The sequence below is a fragment of the Myodes glareolus genome, chromosome 21 (genome assembly GCF_982192425.1).
Source record: "Myodes glareolus chromosome 21, mMyoGla1.1, whole genome shotgun sequence".
NCBI classification, from domain to species: domain Eukaryota; kingdom Metazoa; phylum Chordata; class Mammalia; order Rodentia; family Cricetidae; genus Myodes; species Myodes glareolus.
The window spans coordinates 34,099,374-34,121,816 of record NC_142046.1 but is presented as its reverse complement, the minus strand read 5'-3'; the positions used below and the strand labels follow the sequence as shown (position 1 = coordinate 34,121,816).

The 22,443-nt window shown below is 45.5% G+C and overlaps 1 protein-coding gene across 1 annotated transcript; it reads left to right on the top strand.

Annotated features, from left to right (window-relative positions):
- The first annotated feature begins 1,102 nt into the window (after nt 1–1,102).
- Nucleotides 1,103–19,480, top strand: Rnd3 (Rho family GTPase 3). The gene is made up of 5 exons (XM_048426021.3): nt 1,103–1,502; nt 1,915–2,002; nt 13,144–13,253; nt 16,021–16,155; nt 17,411–19,480. The coding sequence occupies exons 1-5, from the start codon at nt 1,353–1,355 to the stop codon at nt 17,660–17,662; spliced, it is 735 nt and encodes a 244-aa protein (XP_048281978.1). The 5' UTR covers nt 1,103–1,352; the 3' UTR covers nt 17,663–19,480.
- The last annotated feature ends 2,963 nt before the right edge of the window (nt 19,481–22,443 follow it).

Below are 22,443 nucleotides of genomic sequence, written 5' to 3'. Positions count from 1 at the left end.
CAGGAGTGTCTCCACGCACAGTTCCTTAACCGGTGCTAGAGGATAAACCCCAAGTCATGATTGCAGAACAAGCACCTCACAGACTGAGCTATGTTCCCAGACACCGTCACTACAGACGGAGTAACTGAAGCCTCCTGACCATTGGAGTTACAGGCAATGAAGACACTGCCCTTGGAAAACAAGAGAACAAACACGGCCTCTATTTTTGTCGCTTCTGAGATTTGTGGGGAGGGAGACTCGGAGTTGTTGTGGTATGGATGTGTGTGTGGAGGAGGTGGGGTCCTTGACTTTTCAAGTGTGGTCATGCATACTTTCTGTGGTCTTGCATGATTTCTGGGTGCAGTGCAGAGTACCTTGATTCTTGGGGGTGAAGGCTGCAGCTGAAGGGGCAGAAGAGCACGTAGATCCCTGGTTCTAGCGTTCTCACAGCGAGAGTGGCAGGTGGGACTGAGTGAGTCTCTGATAGTTTTTATCATCTCTCCCCTAACCCCTCTTTGCTTTATCCACTTCCGCAAAGACTTCTGCCTCCTCTGGAATGGCTGAAGCTAACAAGTTTGAATAGCCAGTCCTCTGCACCGGTTCAGGAAAACGGGTTGTGTTTGAGATAAGTAAGTTTAGGAAATGTCCCACCCTCTATGTGATGTACATAATCTCTTCTGTTAATATTAATTTTGTTAATATTATTTCAGTATAACCTCTTAGTTTTTTCCCATTCCAAGATTTACTTCCGTTTCATGATTAGGCTTTGAGTAGGAAATCTTTTTTATTTTCACAGATAATCACGGGGCTTCTTGGAGACGCGCCTCTTGGAAAGCAATCTGCAAAGAATTCCAGCGCCGAGCCCGTGTGCACAGATATCTCCTTCCCCCTCACCCTGGTCCTGAGCTGTTTGTCCACCAGCAAAGCCTGCCTAGGGCCTTCTGATTGTGCCAGAACCTGGGCCTGCGAGCCATCCTGCACTCTACCCTAGAGGGCGCACTGCCTACACGTTCCGCCAACTAGGCGGCCGCGCTGGCTCCCAGGCTCCATAAAAGGGGAGGAGGCGGATCAGTTTCCTTCTCTCATTGAGAAAGCAGAGGGGATTGGAAGGCTCGGCATATAAAGCCGCGCAGAGAGCGTGAAACAAAGCAGACCGATTGGAATTGGACTTGGGAGGAGAGGCGCGGAGTCACGCAGAAAACTTGTTGGAGGGGAGTTAAGAGCCGCCGCCTCTCCATTGCGCTGCGCTTAAGGGGTTCCCACCGGCCTTGCGATTTATTTTTTTAGTCTGCTTTTTATATAGAGAAGTATATATATTTTTTTTTCTTCTGAAGAGAAAAATTCCTGTTCCAAGAGAAAATAAGACAACATCAATGAAGGAGAGAAGAGCCAGCCAGAAATTATCCAGTAAATCTATCATGGATCCTAATCAGAACGTGAAATGCAAGATAGTAGTAGTGGGCGACAGCCAGTGTGGGAAAACAGCGCTGCTTCACGTCTTCGCAAAGGACTGCTTTCCCGAAGTGAGTGTGACCTGCACGACTCTGAGGGGAGCGGCCGGTGGGGTCCCCAGTCTGGAAGAGAGCGTCCGCTCGCTGTGATTTTCCTCTTCAAAGTCGCCCTCACGCCGAGCCGGTCTCCACTGCCACACTGCTCGGAAGGGAAAGTGCCCTGGAAACCTCTGGGCTGGGATGTGCCAGCACCCTGGGCTCTTGGCCCCCCGAAACTTGCTGGTTTCACAGTGGCGAGCCGGATGGGGAAACCTGGGTGGGCTCTCGGGAGGTGGCTGCGTGTTTAGTGTGTAGCGGGGGTAGGGTGCGTTTTTTTTTTAATTGGGGGCTTGGGGTGTTTCCCATAAAGTGTTCGATGCATGTTAATATTTTTAATAATCACTTTACATTTTTCCTTCTTCTTCTGTCCCTTTCGTTTGTCCAGAATTACGTCCCTACGGTATTTGAGAATTACACGGCCAGTTTTGAAATCGACACACAAAGAATAGAGTTGAGCCTGTGGGACACTTCAGGTAAGAACACACCGCGTGGCTGTCGGGGCCGGTGCGCCGCGGGGCTCGGGATCTGGTGCCCTGTCCGCTAACGTAGCCCCTAGAGGGACTTCCAGGACTCGGGCCGCGGGAAAATGCTATCCTCCCCGGGCAGGGGTGACGATCGGGGTGATTGTGGCCTTGGGGACAGGAGGACGCTGTGTGTCCGGGGGTGACGCTGCTGGAGCAGCCTCCTGTGGCCGCGTGGCCTGTGCTGTCCGTCCTTGGGGCCATGCCGGAGCAGGCCGCCAGGGTGGCCGAGTGCTGGAGCATGCCGAGCAGCGTGGAGCCCTCCGGCTCGCAGAGGAAGCCCCTCGTGGATGTCACCAACCATCTGGTTACGAAGCAGGGGTGGGGGGCGGGGGCGCAGACTGAGCTGGGAGAAGATCCCCGAAGCCACCCGGTTGCGTGCCGGTTCCGCGCTGGGGGAGAAGGGTGAACGGCCGCCGGCGGCGCCCAGTGACGCCTACTGCCAGGAATGCGCTGGTGGTGCGGGCAGCGGCCACCGCGGAGCCTCCGCCCCCGCAGCCTCCGTGTCCCCGGCGCAGAGCTGCTTCTGCGGCCGCCCGGGGATCACTCTGTGCCAGCTCTCGGAACATACCACTCCCTACCCCCATTGCTTCGGCCTCTCCCGCCTGTAGGGCCGCAGGCAGCACCGTTCGCCTTTGACCTTCCTGTCTACTTGAATTATTGGCGCCGTGGTGGGTTCTGTCCAGAGGTCTAGGGTTCAAGGCCGGGTTATTGCCTTCCCACGCGCCCACCCACCTACGTGGCACGGAGGTGGGGAGGACAGATCTCCGCGGGTGGGAAGGCTGGCGCCCAGGCTGATTTCGGGGTAGAGACAGTAAGGACAGCACCGAGCATCTCCTGGTACCTAAACTCTAGCAAGCCAGGCCAGAGGCGCCCGAGGAGAAGGCGTGCTGTTTGTAAAAATCATACCTTCTCTGGAGGAGCAGAAGCTACCAGGAAGGGAGGGGAAAGACCGGTGCGCGTGGGGAACTGGGCTGCCAGACAGATTCGGGCGAAACTGGCAAGGAGGAGCGCACAAGCGCCAACACGCAGGGTTGCTGTCAGGCGGGGTGGCCCGAGGAGGAGCTGCGCTCAGCTGGGAGTGGCCTCGTGGAGCTTCAGCGAGCTTCCCACACCCGGGGCTGGAACCTCTGAGGGACCTGGGGGATTAGACAGCGGGAGGAAGGGGCCAGAGTCACAAGGTCTCCAGAGGCAGCCCCGGCACAAAGGCTAAAGGAAAGTCTCGCACCGGAGCCTCTCACGGTCGGTGCCAGATGCTCAGACTGCTGCAGTAAGAAGGATGGATCTAGTTTCCCCCTGGAGAGCCAGGCTCTTCCTTGAGCTGCGCCAAAAGCGGTTTTTTTTTTCTTTCTTTCTTTTTTTGGTGTTGTTGAGGTTGCATACACAGACTTGATACTATAGAGAAAGTGCTAGTGGAATTCTTACTACTAGTTTCTATCATCAGAATTATGGCGTAGCGTAGTCTTTTATTAGGCTCCCGTTCTCAGCCATATCATGGTAATTGTTATGCCTAGTGGGCAGGACAGCTGGTGTGGTACCAGTAATTAGCACCAGCACTCCCTCTCTCCCACCGAGCCCTGTTTGGACAGCCCTGTTTGGACTTCTGCTCGATAAGAATTTAGTCGTGCAGTGGAGCAGTGGGGTCGGATACAGTCTTTGATACAAAGCTGTGTTTAGGTCTTAGCTCCTGGTTACCAGGGATTTCTGTGTGCAAATATCTACCTCCCTGGGCCTCATTTTCATCATCTGTATAAAGAGGGTAGTCGCTGAGCTGGATAATGTGCAAGATCTCCCCCAGCTATCACGTCTTGGCTTTAGTGTCTGGACAGGCAGGTCTTTTTGTTCCCCAGGACGTTGGCTGGCTTCAGCTCCTAGTCTCAGTGGATCTGGCATCCCGTGCTGAGGTTCTCACCGCCTGCAAACCAAGCCAGATTCTGAGCTGAGCCAGGCTTCCTGGTGGATTTAGGAATGAGAGTATTTGGATAAGAAGGGGGATGGGTGGACTCCCAGGAATGCTGGGCTGTACATCCCTGTCTCAAGCTCCAAGAGTCACAAGACCACCAAGGGAGATTTTAGATTAGATGCCCATGGGCCGAACTTGCCACCTCCCTCCTTTTAAGAGAGCAAGGGCACAAGCCTTTCAAAGCGTAGCAAATAAACCAATGTGTATGACCAGTTTCTAGTGGGACACTGTTGCAAATATCACCAGATCTTTTCAAGCCTTAGAACTACGTAGTTCACAATCTCTGCATGCAATAGTCACCCAATAAAACCTAAAGAATGAGCAAATTAATAATGATGTGCATAGTTGCCAAGGAGATAGGGCTCCTGGCATTAATTGTCACTGAATTACCTGTGCCTTAAGAATGGCAACTTCATAAATATTGATTTTCATCAAATTAATCACCTGAAATGAAATCAGTAGTGAAACAATGGCTTATGTTTTTATTTAGTGAAAGGAAACCGTGTGCATGTTTTTGTAACATGTGACAGTTTGAAAGCTGATTGCAGCAGTATTGTACTGCAAAATTATCCAGTTGTGAAGCCTTACTTCAAATTTAGATTTACACAAATGGAAAAGGAGACATAGGGAATTATTTGGGGTTCCACTGTGTTGTTTGTGAAGTGAGAGGTTAGTTAATTAAACACAGTTACAGAACGTTGCTTAAATTCTAGGAATAGGTTGTTTCTACCAAAAGTAGCTTCCAGTAGGAAGTTTATGCTTCCCAATAATCTTACCATCTTTCCTATTCACTTGCTTTTGCTGACAAGCTCCTGAAGATTTTTTTTAACATTTTCTCACCCACAAAGACATTATTTTTGTTGAGATGTGAAAATAGTTGCCTATACTTTATGCCTCTTCTCATGTTTGATTTTCCCCACGCTACTGTCTTATCTCTGGCGAGAAGATCCAAACCAAGTTCATAGAGCCCTGAATGTATTGTTTTATTCTCTTCTAAGACTATGTGAGAGAGATTACTGTTGAGAAAATTGGGAGGGGAGAGAATATAAACTGTGCCCTTTGGTGGTATTGTTAATGTATTCAGTCTTCCAACAGAGGAGCAAACATTAAGGAAACAGAAGCAGTTCTTTTCCGGGCTTCCTATGCATGAACCACAGCTCCTAAGTGTTTGCCTCCCCCGGAAGCAGTCATGTGATCATAAACAAAACTGCCAATTGGAATGAGGGGAAGGATACCAGACAGAAGCAGAATATGAGAATTCATTGCTCTTTGGGGGTCCAGGCAGTTACTATCTCCTTCCTCTCTGTTCCTCTTCCTTCTTTCTGTATCTACTTTAAGCAGGTCCTCTTTTAGACCTGGGATGAGTCCATCTTATGAAGCATTTCATTCCTGAACTCTAATGACCTCTTTCAACTAACTGGTTACCAGTGTGTTTCCCCATGAGGCTTCCCCAGTAGTTTGTGGAAGTCAGCAATAGTCTTTAGGTCAGTGGTTCTCAACCTTCCTAACACTGTGACCCTTTAATACAGTTCCTCATGTTGTAGTGACCCCCAACCATAAAATTATTTTTGTTGCTATTTCATAACTGCAATTTTGCCACTATTATGGATCATTATGTACATTTCTGATATGCAGAGAGTCTTAGGCCCCAGTGATAGATTCATTGGACACCCCCAGGGGTTGTGAGCCACAAGTTGAGAACCCCTGCTTTAGGTGAGGAACAGTGGCATGGGGCCAATTGACTCTTAGGGCTACTAAAATGCTCCAAAGTTAACAAAATCTTACTATAAATATGAAACTCCTCTAAAATGAGGGATTTCTAAAGGTTGTGTTGGGTCCCCTTCTTCCTTTTTACTGAGAAATATTTTCTTTTCATTAGTAAATAAGTTTATTAATAACTGCAGAATGTGCAGAAATGAGAATATTCAGAGTTTCCCAAATGAGATGTGTGTGTGTGTGTGTGTGTGTGTGTGTGTGTGTGTGTGAGAGAGAGAGAGAGAGAGAGAGAGAGAGAGAGAGAGAGAGAGAGAAGAGTTTTGGTATTTTAAAGTAAGAAGTGAAACTAAAGTAGTTCTAAGAGTTTGTGTTTGAAAAATCTGCTATGCTTGCCAACATAGAAGCAATTTGTAACATGAAGCCAAATGCCTACTAATAATAGAAAGTTTGTCATGTAAAGATCACCGTATCTTTTCCTAGGACAGATTGCAGGGTAATTTCCACATATGTGATTTAGGGAGTAATAGCCATTCATGTCAGCTTTTAACCAGGGCAAGTTAATGCACATTTTATTTAAGGCATATTATTAAAGGATTCGATTCAACTGCTGATTCCCAGTTAATAACTGTGTTATTGCCCCATGAAAATTGCCCCATGAAAACTCTTTTGAATCTTAATATGCTATGAACAGCTTTCTGGTTCTGAATACTAAAGTTAACACTTCCTATGCTTGTTTCTAGTATTATCAAAAAATACATTATTCCCTACATTTCATATTCAAAGCAACAGATAAAAATCTTAGTTACTTTACTTTGAAGACAGCCTTCAGAATAAACACAAATCTAACAAAAAAAAAAGGTATATTTCAGTCTTTGCATCAAATTTGAAGGCCTGTCTTGATGGTAAGTGCCCTAACGAAATGTTCCTTGGCAAGAATGGAAATGCTTCAACCGTTTTTGGAGACTCATCTTTGTATTAACCAAGGGAAGCAGGTTAAAAAGGAGATTGCTTATTCATTTTTGTGATTTAAAATGTAAATGAGCACATCTGGGGAGGACATGAAGCTGTGGTTGTAAACCAGTCAGGTTTGCCATCTGCCAGCCCTGCTGATGCTGTGATGGGGGGGGGGGGGCTGTCTCCTGTCCTCAGGCTACTTCCGGTCTACTTAGGGTGACAAGACAACAAAAATGCTGTGATTATAGGTGAAAATTTAAAATACCCACGCTTCCTCCAGGGTACAGTAAGAAACCGAATGGCAAAGCCCTGAAAAAGTATGGGGTGCAGCCAGGAGAAAATGCCTGTGAACTTGGACATGTTGAGGAATCCTTCCCAGGGCAGTTCTTTTCTGTACTCCCCATAGTCAAACAGGAACATGGAAACCATGGTTACAGGAAGAGGCACCTAGGTGGGAATGGTGGGTTCACCTGCAGCAACAAGACTCAAGAGGCGTTGGATGCCTGTGCCAAGTCCAAGCCCCCAACTCAGGTCTTCCTGTCCATTAAAACTCCCATAATTCCAGCTCTCCTCTACAAGTTGACTCAGCTCCCTAAAGTCCTTAAAGTCCCTTGCTCTTTAAAACCAGCTTACACTTAATGGTGATCAGGGAAAACCCAGATTGTCAAAGTTGAGATTTCTGACCTGAGCTTCTCACAGGTAGTGAAGAATTCAGGATAGGCTAAGAGTTTACAAACTCATCAGAAAATGGTTTTGATCTGAACAGCAGAACACACTCCATAGAACCAGGTATTTCGCTGAGTCATGATGCTCGTTGGGACCTAGGGTGTGTAAATCATGCCCAGCTGTTAAACTGAGGCTTCATACACTGAACTAGACCAACAGCTTGACTGGAGGCAAATCTTCATCTGTCTCTAGACTTTTTTGTCCCCTACCCCATTCAATGCCAGCTTCTTTTCCAATTTGGCTTTTCCTAAGTTGCACATTTGAGCAAGGTGTCCAGATCGGTCATTCTAACTCTCCTGAAATAACCAGGTGTTTCTTCATTAATAGTAGTTTCTCTTGCATGGAAATAGGACACCGTGGACCCCCAGTTTCTCCATGTAGCTCATGATGCATGGTAGGGTGTCCCAAATGCATCAGCTGGGCCTCTGTCATTTTTTTAAAAAGATTTATTTATTTATTTATTTATTATGTATACAGTGTTCTGCCTACATGTAGGCCTGCAGGTCAGAAGAGGGTATCAGATCTTTTTACAGATGGTTGTGAGCCACCATGTGGTTGCTGGGAATTGAACTCAGGACCTCTGGAAGGGCAATCAGTGCTCTTAATCTCTGAGCCATCTCTCCAGCCCCAGCCTCTGTCATTTTTTGATGTCCTTGAAATGTCTTCTGGTTTAAACATATTGATAACATTCAAAGTTCTTTTTAGCAAAAATTCATACTTTTCCAACACAGAAAGCAAGCTGCTTCAAAAGTTCAGGCAGATGTTGAGCACAGTGGTTTAGAAACACAAGCCTAATGTCATAGCATGTGGAAAGGTGAACGCACTTGAGGGACTCCATGCTAAGATAATGGACTCTTGCATAGCCGTGGAAACAAAATTGCTGTAGTCTGGATTGAATGATAATGTGGCTTTTTAAAACTTACATAATCTTACCCCATGGAGCTCTGATTCATTGCGGATCCACTGTCAGTCAAATGGGAGGATTCCTATTATTTTAAAGTATCTCGAGATTGAGGATTACTATCAAAATGCTACTTAGAGCCCCCAATAGAGACGTCAGTTTTACCCCTCTGAACTTATATCCAATTATGTACCTGTGTACAGCCTGCAGAATTAGAACACATAGCGGCCCACATGTTTTTATAAGATCTCTTCTTAATCTCCAAGAGTCTGATTCAATAGAAGATGCACACAAAATATCATTAATGTGCCGGGTGGTGGTGGCATTTTGGGGGCGTTGATGTCTGTGATACAATCATCTGGGGGAAGCATTCAGCAGAACGTTACACTGAAGCCAAGTCTCAAGGTCTTGTTTAGATTCGACTCCCATTCCTGAGCCTGCTGCTCTCCTGTGACATCCCCTCTGGTGATGGCCCCTCATGGGGCTTGCTCCCCTACCCATGTGCCCTTGGTGAACACTAAAAGAACCACAACTTACTGTATTTTGTTTTCTGCCCCAAACATCCACTATTCCCCACATCCTGTTCCTGGTAGGAATTCATTTAGGGAGAGCGTCCATCTTCCTTCATGGGTAAGGGGTTACGCTTTGAAAATGCCCAGTGAGAAGGATTTCCAGTGTGCAGACTGTTCTAAAGCTTCAGTGCTTGGACTGGTTTCGCCTCGCTTTTAGGCATACCTCTTCTTCCACATGCGTTTCGTTATGCACATATATGGCGTGCTGCACCTCCGCAGTGGGGTGACTTCAGCAGGCAGGTATGTGTCTGAAGAGGGAGTTTCAAGGTGAGGCACTGGGTGACTATTCTTGGGCTGGAAATTTGCCTCTCACCCCAAATTAATGATCTTGAAGACAAGGGTGTGTAGACGTGCCATTGCAAAAGTCTTTCAGAACTTTGTCGGCGTTTGCCAAACTTGGACAACGAAGAGCCCCCAAAGCAGACTTGTTCTAATCTATGCCTGGATAAAGTCTCTCAGCTGGTGGGTGGGGGTGGACAGGATGAGACACTTGTTTCACATATAGTCCTGTCTCTTTACATGAAACTAATACAGCTCCCTGCCGTTTCCCTATGGAGAGACTGGTAGGTTACTTAACAAGGACCTTAAAAGCAGTGCTGTCTTTAAGGAAATGCTACCCTGGAAAGGTCCCTCTGCCTGAAGCCTGTTCCACATGCAGAGAAAGTTTGACTTCACAAGCAAAGCTTCATAATCTAGGTTTATTTGGCTTCAACTGTAGTCCATCCTTAGGTACTGAAGTACCGACTGCGTGCAACATCGGGACCATTTAGCTCACCAGAAGACATGTTCAGTTAGTGCCTGATGCGCTTAACTAGGGTCTACAGAAATGAGTCTTTCTGGAAGCCTGCCTTCCCGGGTTCTCAGGGGATGCAGCAGGCTACAGGAGTCATGGGCTGGCAATGGTCTCACTTCTTGGCTTACTCTCCATTCGTCTTCTGGAGTCTCTCCTGTCTTCTGGCCTCCTCAGTTGACAGGGCATTCCTAGGATTCTTCCCACACATGCCTGCTCCCCTTGTGCAATGCAGGGCCCTATAGGGAAGAACACAGAAGAAAGGATACTTCTTACCCAATGAGCTATTAGACATTTCCTGTTAGGCCAGTTCTGCAATCCTATCGTTCACTTTCTTATTCTGAAAAAAAAAAAAGGAAACAATAGTTTTGTTTTGTTTTCCTGAAAAAGAAATTGACCTTAAGCTCTCAAAAAACATGGATTTTCTCAGCTTCTGTGTCAAGTTACTGTTCTCATTGGTGGTCATATCACAGTTATGACTAATGAATTTCAGGATCCATTTTATTAGTGCCCTTGGGCACTTGTTGATCAAAAAGCTGCATTGTTTACTGTAGGGGGTTGAACCGGGCTCAGATCAAAGTGCTGCTCCTAATTAGACCTTGTTAAAAGCGCTTCAGAGTTACCGCTTCACCTCTGAGCTCAGTGCCTGGTTTCTCATGGAGTGTTACACTACATAAGTATTTTCATCCAAACTGTCTAAGCCAAATGCAAACAAAAGCAGACACAGGCCTCCAGGAGAATCCTGGTTAAGGCGAAGAGAACTGTTTCTTTTTAAAGTCAATCAAGAGGGGAAAATTCTCACATATTTGCATATAGCCACTGAGCACAACAGCTGCCTTGGTTTCTTTTCCTTCCTTTCTTTTCTCTTTCTTTCTTTCTTTTCTTTCTTTCTTTCTTTCTTTCTTTCTTTCTTTCTTTCTTTCTTTCTTTCTTTCTTTCTTTCTCTCCTTTTTTCTCACAAGCAAGCAATCCCCTGCCTGTGACAGAGGGCTGAGCACAAAGCCAGATCCCTTTGTGGCCTTAAGACGGGTGGGGGAGGGGAAACAGCCCACAAAGGGCAGGGTGTTCTCTGCAGCCACATGGTGACTGGAATGTTGCAACCCGGGTCTCTGGATTTTCCCAGCAGTCCCAAGTTTAATTAAATTAGTTTTGCCCCTTTGACTTTCTTCAGTCACCTTTGGACAAGATGGTCTCCATTGTCCTGGACAATAGCCCCGCTCTGCCACGCAGTGCGTGCAGCATCCTGTCCTGAGGGAGCCTGGCACCTGCCGATGCTAGTCCTGTCCTGTAGGGCCTGGGGACTGGAAAGCATGAGACCTGAGCTTTCTGACACCTGTTCCACTGACACAGGCTGGCCCTGACTGTGCGGGTCGGGTCAGGTCATTTAATCTAGCTTTGAAGAGCAGAAGAGAGGTTCCTCTGTCCTCCTTCCCGTCCTGTCTGGGATTTCTGTGCCTGGCTATCAGAAAAGAGATATTCTAATGCTCACAGCCAGAGCTGGGTGGAACTTAGACTTTGGACACACAAACAAGGAGCCGGAACTGCAGAAACTAATGTAAAATAGCAATATATTCATATAGGGTAAAGGACCCCTCTCAAGAAAAGCTTAAACTGAACTCAAGTTTAATTCTCATCACCTCGACTTTCTTCAAGTGGCTGAAAGGCTGAAAGGGTAACCGTTTTCAGCAATGGCCTCTTTTTTTTTTTTTTCTATTTTGTGCATCTTGATATTTCAAGTGACACGAGTTGTTCAGTTCAGGCCTCTAATTGTGGGAAAGTACCTTCTCGTGCAGGCTTTGTTAGCGCACTTCTGCCTGCCAGTGGCCAGTGGGAAGCTGCTGCCTTCCCTGAGAACTTCTTAGACTGACACGTTCCCTCCTGACCCCCAGAACGTCCTCCTGTTCCTAGCTCAGCAGCCTCACGTTCTCCGTCTCCAAAACAGCTATGAAGCAGGCAGACGCACTGCGGCCAGGGCTGGGGGCTCAGAACACCTGCACCAACTACACTCACTTCTAGCACACAGTATCACTGAGTTGCTCCATGGAAAACTAATATGGAGATACTGGTGTCCTCGTGTGAAGTGCGACCAGCTCAATCCACTCAGGCAGGCCTCATAGCTGTGATCCTCCTCCTGCCTGTTAGAAAGAACCTTGTCCAGCAGGCCTACAAAGGGTTGATTTATTTATTTATTTTTGAAAGCCCCCCCCCTTCCTTATTTTGACTTGGACTACTGAAGTTTTGACTTAGGGAATACATGCTACTTTTTTTTCTGCCAGAAATGCAAAATTATGTCAAAACTGAATTAAAAGAAGTGCGACTGTATTCGCATTTGCCTAGTAAGTGGTTTCCGGTTATCTGTGGAAAGGGCTATGTGATTTAAATCGGTTCTTCAAAGCAGCAACTGACAAGTTATCTTCAACTTTATAGTCAAACTATTTCACAATTCATAATTATTGGCCTTGTGTGAATTCCCAGCACTTGGAATTCATAAAGGTACCTGAAAATGAAAGTTCTAAAGTTCCGTGGTTCAGCTGGTTGGGTGCGGACTTGCACTTTCAGAGGACTTTGGGTTTCACCAAGGCCAAGGGCCTTGGATTATGTCCTGCTGTCGTGTTGCAGGCAGAACTGTGCGGAAAAGGTCACATTGTCCAAACATGGCATTTATGACATTCTTGGTTGTAGCAGGAAGCAATCTTGCACAGGGCTTGGGGTTAAGTGTAAGCAAGTTCAAAGGTCAGTGGCCCAGCCAGCCTTGTAACCGGAGACAGTGACACCCATGTGCCTTGCTGTGGCTCTCTATGCACCATCAATCTTGCCTTCTTCCTCCCTCCCCCACTCACCCCCATTCAACTATTGGACTAATCTTCAGTTTGGATCTTTTTCCCAGGAAACAGCTCCATTTCTAGTGGCCGCTGCCCCTTAGCCTTTGACCACAGCGATAACACAGCCACAATACCTCTGGTTAATATGTACGCATCTCTCCCTAAATTCCAGCGGCCACCTGGGTTCGCTCAGATCCCACGGATATAGGTTGTCACTCCCTTCGTCTTAGGATTGAAGAATCAGAGGCGCACCCAGTCCTAAAGCGTGGGCTTCTCCTCATTTAGTGGTGAGAATGGCTTTGCGCTCAAGATCCCTTGGCCCCATCCCCTGCCCCTTCATCTGGGTTCCCTCTGACGCTAATCCTTGAACTCTATCAATTCGTACCTTAAGTTCCTGACCTTCCCAAGAACTGAAGTCCCACGCATAGGAAGGACACTCTGATCTTCTTGTACAAGTGAATGAAGCTGTCTTTTGTGTATGTGTTTGCATTCCTTTACAAGAAGGGGTATGTGCGGGGAGGGGGAGTGGGTCTGGAGTGAACGAGGCAGGTGTTACACTGTAATCGGGAAGGAATTTGTCTCAGGGTAGAGTTAATACTTGAAAGATGATAGAGGTTTTTGTCTGAGACCTGTGTGTTTTGTTTCTTAGGTTCTCCTTACTATGACAACGTCCGTCCCCTCTCTTACCCGGATTCTGATGCCGTACTCATTTGCTTTGACATCAGTAGACCGGAGACTCTGGACAGTGTCTTAAAAAAGGTAAGTGCTGAGCCCTGAAGGGCCCAGTCTGAACTTTGGCCTTATGTTCTCTGATGAAACCCCAGGAACTTCCACACCAAAACAGGGTTCCCACACACGCATGCCACGAGTTTGGGTCGTTAATCTGCTTCATAAAGCTCAGAACAAAATGCTTTTATTGATCTTCCACTGTTTGTTTTTCGGGAGGAAATGGTGGAGACCTACAATAAGGTCCTACCTGAGCCTTCTGTTCATTGGCCAGACTGTTCCTTATGTGTTTGCTGTTGATCTCAATTCAGATATTAACCTTAATTCAATAGGAGTTATTTTGACAAGGAAGTTGTATTTCAGCGATTTATTGAAGTTAGTACAAGAGAAATATGTGTAACAGGGCTTGTCCCTAGACATGAGACAGTGCGAATTATAATCAGGTGCCCACCAAATACTAGTAAGCCATCGGTTACACTGAACATGTTTGTTATCACAGAGCCCTGGTTTCTGGAAGCAAAGGTGGGCCAGATCCTGTAGGTGGAGGCGGAACTAGCAGAAGCTATGGCCAGAATGAACCAGGGCTAAGAGGAATGGTACCTGTTGCAGTCAGGTCTTGAGGCCTAAGAAGGCCACTGTGTATGTGTTCAGGGCTGATGTTTGACCTTTGGCGGACTTGGCCCCCAGGGTAGTTATAGGGCCTTGTTGTCAAGGAGTTTTGCGGAGTTCAGTAGGGGCAGGAAGTCTGCTTGGCCTGCAGCAACCTAGGCTTTGTTCTTTGGTAGTTCTTGATGGTCACAAGTGCTTGTAGATGGGGCAGCGTACCAGTCACCCACTCTTGTGGGTGCTGTGGCGGTGGGGGGGGGGGGCGGGGTTGAGAGCGAGACTCTAGCTGCACTCCCGCTTTATTCTGTGTACAGCAGAGATGTCTAAGAGCGAAGAATATCAATGGGCTTCTGGGGCCTGGTCAGAGTGAGGAGGAGAAAAGGAAAGGCACCTGTGCAGATGTCCTGGCTTTTTGTTTGTTTATTTGTGTATTTTGAGACAGGGTTTCTCTGTGGCTTTGGAGCCTGTCTTGTAGACCAGGCTGGCCTTGAACTCACAGAGATCGCCTGCCTCTGCCTCCTGAGTGCTGGGATTAAAGACTGTGCCACTACTGCCCAGAGCCTTGCCAGCAGTTCAGCGACTCTGCACTCTTAGTAGACCGAAGGGTACTTTTTTAGTTTTTCTGCTCCTTTCCATTCAGAGTAATATATGAAACATAGATTGACTTTTGCTGAAATCTGTTAGGAATACACCTTCCCTGTCTTCAGAACCTGCAAACAAGTACAGGGGGAAGCCAGAAACATCACACAACTCATAACAACGTAACAAGGTGTCTGGCTGAGTCTGAAGATAAAAGGGGCACTTATTTACTGGAGTTTGTACTTGATGTAGTATTGGGTTATACATAATTTATGACAGAAAGCTTTTCTCATGTTCTACTTTGCTTTCGTTACTTAAGACCAAACAAATAGTGACATTGAATCTGTAGCTATTAATACAAGTGTTTTATATTTGTGTGAGGCATAAGGCCTCATCTCCTTTTTGTCGTGTGAGTCTTGAAGTCCATTAACATTGGAGAGTTCAGAGTGACTTAAGGTAGAAAAGATCTCTTATTCTGTGTTTTTAATTTTTGAGGAGTGTGTGGTAGATAGAGACTCTTAAATAATCGTGGAAGGGAATAAAAAGCAAATCTCAAAAAACAAACAAGACTCTCTGTGGGTTACCGCCCTCCATCGTTCTGGGGTGCTTGGTACTAGAATCTATTGCCCATGCTACACCTTGAGACTTGAGGCCTCCTCCTCTGGTGGCCTCTTACATCCCTCTTCTAGAACGTCCCTCTCTCTGGTATTACACTTAGAAAACGTTATTGTCCCGTCTGCTCTGTGAATCCTCAGAGAGACATAGCTACATCTACATCATCATTACAGTACTTCTCAGAGCACAAGAGACTTCTGTGGATGGGCATAGAGGGGTCTCGGGCCCTCTATCCCCTCATCTCTGGGAGCAGTGATGTTCTTGGGGTGCTTGGCTCCCATCCTGATGATGGAGAAAACCATCAAACCATGAAAAGTCATTTACTTGCTGTAAAGGAAACAGTTGGACTCGGTGCCAGGGACTTCTGGAAGTTCTCCTAATTCCGGTTAGAACAGGGACTAGTTACATTGTAGACGTGACAGCAGTGCTTAACAGTTTAAAAAATAAAACCCAAGTCCTATGGGCTACAACCCCAGATGCTGCCCTGTCCTAGTGCTCTAGGTAAGCCGTGGTCTCCATCCATTCAACCATTCTGCTTTACTGATCGGAGGCCAGACCCTTAGACAGAGCACATGGTAGCATGGCCCGGTCTTTCATGATGGAGTCTGCGAAATGCCTACTTTTGCTGATGTGGGCTAATTCTTATGCCCAGCCTTCCACCTGGTAACAAGAAACTCAGCATATCCGAGGATGTAGTCATCCATTTGGATATGTCATTATTCGGGTGCTTTTGTCTTTCAAATCCCTCCATAATTAAGACATTGTTGAAACCACCTTCTGTTGATTCCCAATACATTCATTGTGGGAGAAACCAGTGAGTCACACAGAATATAAAACAATATACACGGGCACTCTACAGTTTGGTATCTACTTACTAATTAAATACAAGCTTGCTTCTTCATTTGAAGTTGCATTCCAACGTCTGACAGTGAGGAAATTGTTTTCCTTGTATGCATGTCAGTACTTTGTTAAATTTCCTTTTTTTTTTTCTCCTCCCCAGTGGAAAGGTGAAATCCAGGAGTTCTGTCCCAATACCAAGATGCTTTTGGTTGGCTGTAAGTCTGACCTGCGGACAGACGTCAGTACGTTAGTGGAGCTCTCAAATCACAGGCAGACGCCCGTGTCGTATGATCAGGTATGTGCTGTCAGCGGAAGTGAAAGGAAGGGAATATTGTTGGTAATAATAAAATGTAGCAGTTTTTCAAGAGGTGAGACAGCGGTCAGCTGAAATATGAGATGTTCTGCCATACTATAGTAAAAATCATCATTAGGGCACTTACGCCGTTGATACCCTTGGACGCTTCTGCTCGCCAATGGTTTTAAAGTTCAGCATGCTTAAGGGAAAATGTGGTCAAAATCAGTGGTTCTCTTGAAGAGAGCTTACTGTCCTCTCTTCCTCAGATGCCCAATGAAATCCTAAATCAAGTTGTTAATAAAGTAGACCACTCCATGTTGCCAGCCACCCTTTGGAGGTTCATCATGCTGCATGGTTGGCCCCAAAGGGAAGAAAATCCATTTAGAAATAACCTTCTACTAAAACTCACCATGAGATTCTACAATTGTTTATGGCACAGTATCTACAGCTGTGTGTGGTATGGATCATTTAAGGTTTTCAGTTTTAGGGCTGGGGATATAGCTCAGTAGTAGAGCACTTGCCCAGCAAGACAAAAACTTAAAGAAAAAAAATTACTATACTCACCTTCTTATTATATCCACGGGCACTCTAAGTTAGTCTACTTACTAATTAAATGCAAGCTTGTTTCTTCGTTTTTTATTAACGAACTCAATACAATCATAGAAACTGATTTATTAACTTTCATCAGCGCTGTGTTTTGTATAGCCTCTTGACTGGGGTTGAGGGTCATTCATAGTAAGAGAGGAATGAGAACCTCTTGAAGGACCAAAGTGGATTCTGGGGGCCGAAGCACCTTTGTCAGATCTATGTGGAAGACACAGCGTTCATGGTTTCAGTATGAGGCTGTGCTTCACAGTGGCCCTGCTTATGACCTACGAGTTACTCACATCTTGGTTCCACATGGCAGTGAGGGTCACATGACACCCTAGTGTCTCTGTTGTTTCTTTGAGTCATCCTCTCAGGAGTTGGGTGCTCAGGATTTTACTGTTTGGACAAATCAGTATTTTGGAAGCTGTAGGGAGTTAGAGCAGTTTCTACTGAGTAACATAACTGAGGGCCTTAGGATTGGATATTGAATATTTAGAAAACTACAAAGTAGCTCATTAAGAAAAAAATATGTTTTTTGCACCACTTGGGAAATCCATTTGGCATATTAGATATTTTCCCATGCAAGATTATTTTGTGGCATCTTAACACTTTCCGACTTCTCTCCAAAGTCTTCCTACTGATGGAAATTCTTTCTTTTACTTCGCAGGGAGCAAATATGGCCAAGCAGATTGGAGCCGCCACTTACATCGAATGCTCGGCGTTACAGTCAGAAAACAGCGTCAGGGACATTTTTCACGTCGCCACCTTGGCGTGTGTAAACAAGACAAATAAAAACGTTAAGCGGAACAAATCACAGAGGGCCACAAAGCGGATTTCACACATGCCTAGCCGACCAGAACTCTCAGCAGTTGCTACAGACTTGCGAAAGGACAAAGCCAAGAGCTGCACTGTGATGTGAAGCTTCGCCGTCTTTAAGGAGGACGCGGGCATCTAGTGTAAAAAAAAGATAAAAACAAAAAATAAAAAACAAGAGCGAAACGGAAAGATGGAGTCCATTGAAGTGCACAGCCAAAGTCACATAGACACAGGCTTAGGAGGCCCTTGCAAGGATACCCAGTGTTTGGAATCCTGTCCTTAGGTTGGGCATGTAGACCGCGTGGTGCGAAGTGAATATGTTGAAGAGTTTTGAGGTGTGACTTGACGAATATGCCAAAAACAAAGGGAGCTACAAACGGGCTGGAGGAAGAGGCGCGCCAGTACCTCCGAGAAGAAAATCCATGCTCTGAATGGTGCTTGCCTGTTTTCGGTTTTGTTTTTGTGTTTTTGTTACAAGCTATTCATGGATCTCTACTTCGATTTGATTTTTTTTCCCAATGTTTTAATCTCATTTTCAAAAAGTATATATTAGTATACCGTCCTCGTCGGGGAACTCGCACTGTGACCTTAGCGTTTAGTTTTCTAGGGGATGGGATCTAATTTCCTCCTAGCTCATCATTAAAATGGAAATTGTTTCGGGACCTGTGGGATTCGAGAGGAAACCTTCACGAGGCTTTGAAATTCTTGACTTCCTGAAGGTCGAGGCTGCGGGAGATGGTTTGAAAAGCAAGGCTTCGGCGCGGCCTTACGGGATGCGTGGACCAGCACTGCGAAGATCGCATAGATCAAATAGAAAAAAAAGAGTGTTGCTTTATATTCTGTCTGATGGTTTTGTTCATCCTTGTGGTTGTCATTAACAAGTGGTAAATTGCTCAATGTAATATTTTGTGCGCTGTTTAGAAAAGAGTGGGTGGTTTTGTTTTTCTTTTTTTGCCATTGCTGATAAAAAGCGCGAAGTCAAATAAAAGGTGTCTTGGTTTGATGTGATAGAGTGATTTCAAAGACGAAACAGATGTCTGTTTTCACCAGGAGAGGTGAAGGGCAGAGAGCACAGTTTGTGAGTGAGGTTGTCTGGGAGAAAGTTAGTTTCAGATACACAGAGCAAAAAGCTCTGGCACCTGTTATGCCCCCCAGACCGGCAGCAGATAGGGAAGTGTTGCCTTATGCCACCTCCTTCAAATGAACGTTGTCCTGACAAAGGCCCCATGTGCCCAAGATTTCAAAAACCCCAGATAGAAAGAAAAAAAAAGCCGCCTATAATGTCAGCCCTGCTACGCGCCTAGAGCATTTCTCAAGTGATTGCTAAACATCACTTAACCAGAGCCAGGCAGGGTCAGGTTCAACGCTTGATCGTTGCTAGAGTGAGAATCAGCATTTAAAATAGTTGAGCAGTTCCTTCCAGAGAGGATGTCAGATAGGGCCCTCTTCTAGGTGGTGCTTGCTGAAAACAAACCTTTTTTTTTTTTAACCCAATGATGATGCTTCTTTTTTGAAGCGTTGAAGCTGTGTTTCCATTAAACAGTGGCAGGAGGGGAGATTAAGATAATTACAGCACCCAGTTCTGTGTCTTACAAGCACTTTGTCTCTGCAAGAAAATGCTATTTCAATCATTACCCATAAAAGTCAGACATTCTGCCAACATAATGTGCTTTGACTGGTGTGGCGTTATGCTCTGGGCAGTATTACAAGACAGCTGGCGAGTGCTTTCTGTATTTAAATATTGTAAAAAGAAAATAAGTTATATAACTGTTATAAAGCAGAACTTTTTTGTTGCTTTTCCTTTTTTAATGTTGAAGTCACTTTGTATGTTTGTTTGGTCAGTGTTTCCACAGTATTTATTAAAACGTACGTGTTTTTTTGTTTTTTTTTCTTCAAATAAAAAAGTAACCATGTCTGTCTACCTGGGATGTTTCCTCCTTCTTAACTGTTCATCTATGTTCCTTCCGAGGTGACAGCAGAATCCGAACTAAGATTTATGGAATTAGTAAAGTTCAGAATTTGAGTCTTGGCAATACTTTCTTGGAAAAAGATGAATCTCTGTATAGAAGATGTTGACATATTGTTTAAAAAAATACACACGAAAATGGGTCATACTTCAGTGATTTGAACATATACAAAAACGAGGCACGATAGTGGATGGGATCAATCTGGAAGAAGTAACAACTCCCTGGACATCTTTCATAGTGGAAATGAACGGTGCAGGCCTAGATTGGGCAAGGAGCTCTAATGTGACTTTAGTGTGTCACCTGGGAACCTAGAGATGCCCTTACAACGCGTATTCTTGTTCAGCAGCAGGCTTAGCTCAGGATCCAACGTCTGCAACTTCGTGGAGGCAAAACCAAACTAGGCTCATTTATGGCAGAGGCATTGCTCAATACAGAACAAGAGAATGCAGGCCTCCTTTCTGATATGAAGATTGTCAGGTACACACGGAACAGCGTAGGGGAGAGAGGGGGTATATGTCCCATCGGTCCGGTTGGTTGTCTTCCACTAAAATGTCTACACATTTTGCCACAAAAGCCTAAAAACATTCTGTAGGACTGTCGTTCAACATAGCTAAGATATTTCATATAAAAACTGCATCCTGTGGCTTTTCTTTAAAAAAAAATGGCTTTAGAAATCTTTTTTGGTATAGTCACTTTATTTAGAATTCTCAGAAGAACAAAGCAGAGGGGAAGCCAGAGGTCCCTATGTGAGTGAGCTCTCTTAAGAGCATGGGCATCATGGGATAGTTGGCTGGAAGTTTTGGGAGCCCGGACATTTACTGAATATGTTTGTAACTCATTCCTGTCGTTAGGAACTAAAGGAAATAAAAGCACTGTTCCAACCCAGCACTGGGAGCTTCCATGCCTACATCTAAGTCAAACTTGCAAAAAAAAAAAAAAAAAAAAAAAAAAAAAAAAAAAAAAAAAAAAAACAACCTTGTTTCTCAACAAGCTCTGTTACCAAAGAAAGAGAGTCGGAGAGAGGAGAAATTCTGCTGACCCTTGACTGAGTCTCGGCTTGGCAGTAATGTCCCTTCTGGTCAGCTCCTCTCAGTCACATTAATTTATTGAAGCCATTGGTCTACCTCTGCCCTGACTTCTGCCTCTGGCATACATAATCTGCCTACTGTGTGCACAGGCCTTTCAATTTATTAGTGACTACAATCGAGAACTTTCAAAATACTGAAAGGTGGTCTTCCAACTCGGAGTGAGACTTTGTGTCTCTCTCACTTCTATTAATCTTTTTCCAGAAGCGGTTGCTTAGAAGATTCTAGTCTTACAGAGAGGATGTTTTGAGTGTGAACTGGAAAATAGGCCTAGGGATTGGGTGTATGGGAAACAAGCTTTAAATGACCTCCTTCTTGAAGACACTTGAACCTCTCTGTGTGCTTTACTTCTTCTGGGTAGGTTATTTTGACATCAACAATGGTTCAAACCATGTGATTTTTATCTTGGTCATTTTTCCCATTCATTCACCAGGTGTTTCTTGAGTCCCTCCGGGTATGCTCAGCGCTTTGCTGAGTTGAGCACCTAGTGCGATTAAAACTCACTCTCTGAGGGAGAGTCAGGGAGAATTCATAATGAAATGCAGTCAAGGCGGACAGGCAGGTAGCTCACACCAAGATGGGCTGATCCACACTGGCATGAACTGACTCATGGGTGCCTGGCTGCTGGTTAATAAACACTTCTGTGAGTAGCCAGCTCACCTGCTAAGCCACATTCACCGTGCTGTAATTCAGTGTGCATGATGAATTCTTAGTGCACCCTAATGGCGCGACTTCATTTAATGACGACAGAACAATGACCTATTGCCAGTCATCCTTCGCACAAAGTTTTAGTAGCTTGTTCGAGAGTCACTAGGAGACAATCCTCCTCAGTTAAGCCTGGACACACCCCCAAAGAGCCATCGGTAATATAATGTACTGGCTTTGTACCTGGACCTTTCTCCTGTAGAATCTTAGGCTGCTGAATAAAAGTTAAAATTGGCATAAATCCATAGGATCCTGTTACGAAATTGAAGTTATTTCTAAGGCATTAGTACAATATAAATTGACTATAGATATAATTCTAAGCAACCTCACACCATTCACTCATGCTCCAACACAGTATACGCGGTAAGTGAAGAACCATCTAATCAGTGTTTGGGTGTAGCGGCTGGTCGTCTACAGGGTCATTTGGAAGACCCAAGAATAGAACTCAAGCAAGCAGTGGAGAGAACACGACAGTTCCAATGCTCTTCCAATCCATGAGTATGGTGTGGTGTTGGGACAAGTGAAAGAAGAACGCCATAGCCACGGAGTAGTTGTGTAAGCCACCGGATGTGGTTCCATCTCCTCTGGCCTCCCGAGCTCTTCCTGCTCCCTAAACCTCCCTCTGCTTCACACTGCATCCTCACACCTGTCAGCCTGTGGCCTCCCTTCTCTCATCCCTATCCCTGCTTCTTGAATGGTGGGAGCAGTATTAGATGACGGAAGGAGCCCCCCCATGGTTAACATTCACGACGTTCACACCCCAGGGCTCCCGGAACTGCGCAAAAACTAAGGAATTCCATAGCAATAATTCTGGAACCCAACCTGACTGGACGCTGTGGATACCAGCATTGAAATAAAAACTGGAAAAGAAAAAGATTTGACACTGACTGCTGGAAATCTTTTGCTTTGTGCCGAATGGTTGGTGGGTGCGATGAATAGTGATGAAGCCATTAGATGCATTAACCGTATTATGCTGACTGCATGGTCCTTATTTCGAGGAATCCAGTTAGAGGAGGAGGATGCTGCCTCATTTAGTTTTATTTTCTCAAAGGCATGTCCTCAATAAATTGCTATCTGACATGTTTAGGACTCCCTGAGAGGGAGCTACTTCTCTACACAGGGTATTC

Coding starts and splice junctions, on each gene's coding strand:
- Rnd3 (XM_048426021.3), top strand. CDS start 1,353: ATGAAGGAGAGAAGAGCCAGCCAGAAATTATCCAGTAAATCTATCATG. Junction 2,003..13,143: donor GAGCCTGTGGGACACTTCAG/GTAAGAACACAC, acceptor TTTGTTTCTTAG/GTTCTCCTTACTATGACAAC. Junction 16,156..17,410: donor CGCCCGTGTCGTATGATCAG/GTATGTGCTGTC, acceptor TTTACTTCGCAG/GGAGCAAATATGGCCAAGCA.